This window comes from Crinia signifera, chromosome 9 (genome assembly GCF_055691185.1).
Source record: "Crinia signifera chromosome 9, ASM5569118v1, whole genome shotgun sequence".
Lineage (NCBI taxonomy): Eukaryota > Metazoa > Chordata > Amphibia > Anura > Myobatrachidae > Crinia > Crinia signifera.
This window is the reverse complement of record NC_139225.1, coordinates 52941885-52944226: the sequence shown is the minus strand read 5'-3', so window position 1 is coordinate 52944226 and position 2342 is coordinate 52941885. Positions and strand designations below refer to the sequence as shown.

The 2342-nt window shown below is 38.8% G+C and overlaps 1 protein-coding gene across 1 annotated transcript in view; it reads left to right on the top strand.

Annotated features, from left to right (window-relative positions):
- LOC146036854 (E3 SUMO-protein ligase KIAA1586-like) overlaps positions 1–2138 on the top strand; it is a 4206-nt gene extending 2068 nt beyond the window's left edge. The window contains exon 4 of the mRNA XM_083160714.1: positions 1–2138. This exon is cut by the window's left edge and continues 101 nt beyond it. Coding sequence (XP_083016840.1) covers positions 1–2138 — 2138 coding nt within the window.
- Positions 2139–2342: the final 204 nt, after the last annotated feature.

Below are 2342 nucleotides of genomic sequence, written 5' to 3'. Positions count from 1 at the left end.
ACATGGCAGTTGATAAGGAAGTCGTGAATGTAGACCGTGAAGAAGTTGATGAAACATCAGCTGAATCACCGGGAACGTCAACTCAAACAAAGCAATATCCTGCTGTGTGGTCCAAAAAACAATTTGACGAATTCCAGAAAAGAAATGATTGGCTATTTGCTTCCAATGGAAAATTAGGCTGTAGAATTTGTAGTGAAGTTTCAAATTTGAAGATTTTTGCTTCACGGGGAATGAATATATCATCTCAATGGGCAGAATGTAAAATTGTAAGCTTTGGTACAACCAAGCAAACAAAGCTTACATCTCTTCGCAAAAAAATTTTTAGTCACAGAAAAAGCGCCGCTCACTCTGAAGCATCCAAAATATTAGAAACTGCTAAAAAGGATATTTTGATAAATATCAATTCAAATAGTACAGACGCAGCTTTGAAAACAACTGCTCGTGTATTCAGAACTGCTTACTACATAGCCAAAAAGAATCGGCCATATACTGACCATGAGAGTATGATTGACCTGCAAAAAGTCAATGGACTTCAGATTGGGCGGTTGCTTCAAAGCAGAACGTTGTGTGGGGACATAATTGAGCATGTTTCTGCAGAAATGAGAAAAAAAATTGTGTCTAGTGTAGTAACCCAAAAATCTAAGATCACTTTGTTAGTTGATGAAGCTACTACACTGTCTCAAAAATCTACACTAATTGTTTTTTTGAAATGCAGTGTTGATGGTGTTATGAGTCCAATAGCATTTCCTTTGGATTTGATAGAGCTAGAAAGTTTATCCGCAGAGAACATAAAGAAAGAAATAATGAAATGTTTATTTCATCATGGCTTTACTTTCGAATTGTTGACAGAGATCTTTATTAGTTTTTGTAGTGATGGGGCAAATGTCATGCTTGGCGTAAATGCAGGTGTAGGGAAACTCCTTCAAAAAGATTTTCCAAAATTAATTTTATGGCATTGCCTGAACCACAGGCTCGAACTAGCTGTGGATCAGGCAGTAGATGTTACTGGAGGTACTAATGACTTCAGATCATTTTTAGACTCCTTATACTGTCTTTACAGTCAGTCACCCAGAAATGTACGGGAGCTTAGTGCACAGGCTAATGAAATGCATGTCTTGCTTAAAAAAATTGGCAGAGTTTTTAATGTTCGTTGGGTGGCTTCTACATGGAGAGCGGTTCATGCAGTCTGGCAGACTTATCCAGCATTAGCTTCCCATTTTGAAGCCGCCTCACAAGACCATTTGAGAGATAAAAAAGAACAAGCCAAATTTAAAGGTCTACATTCAAAACTTTGCTCCGTGAACTTCGCAAAAAACCTGTCATTAATGTTAGATGTTCTTACGGAGCTCAATGATTTGTCTGAGCTCTTACAAGACAGAAAACTAACTATTCCTCAAGCTGACAACAAAATAAAATTGTATGTGCAGCGGATTGAAAGTCTAATTAGAATTCCAGGGTTGCACAGTTCAAAAACGAAGGACATTGAAGTGGGAATGATGTTCCAAAACGTTAAATTGACAGGCATTGGGAAAAGTCCAATAATAAATTCTTCGCAATTCATTCAGGCTGTTATTGACAACATGAAATGCAAGTTATTTACAACTACAGCTAATAGAGCAACAGCAAGAGCAACCAAGGACAGAGAGACAGCCTATCAGAATCTGATAAGCTGTCTCTCTGTTCTGAATCCTGAATCTTGGGATTCAAATGATCCACGGTTTGGTGAAAAAGAGCTTCATGAACTGTGTGAAATGCTCAATGTTAATTACCAAGACACACATCTGGGATTTGTTGACTATAAGTCTTGTGCAGGACGTATTGTTCCACAAAAATTAAGAAGATTATTTCTTGCTGTAGATACTCTTGCAGCAAGCAATGCAGACTGTGAGCGAGGGTTCAGTGTGATGAATAACATCATCACAGAAAAACGTACTGCACTGACCACTAAACATGTATCAGACCTACTTTTTATTTCTGTTGTTGGTCCTCCTTTAACTCAGTGGAATCCAAACGAATATGTGAAATCATGGGTGGGCAAGGGACGTCGAGCAGCCCATTCCTTAAAAGGGATGGCAAGAAAACAGGAACCAAGTCAACTGGATCAGGCCTACTACAAAGATCTGTGGAAGTGCCTTTAAATTGTTGGGTGGGTGTCACAGGTGTTCGAGGGGCAGGGGCCATTGTTAACAAAGCAGGATAAAGCACAACCAAACACACAGAAACTGCTTATGTGTAGGTCCATGTCTTTAGGTGTGCAAGCCTTGAATGTCCTGTACATACAACAATATGTATCTGATGACAAACACAATAGATACATTCCTAAGAATAGTCGGTTGGACTTC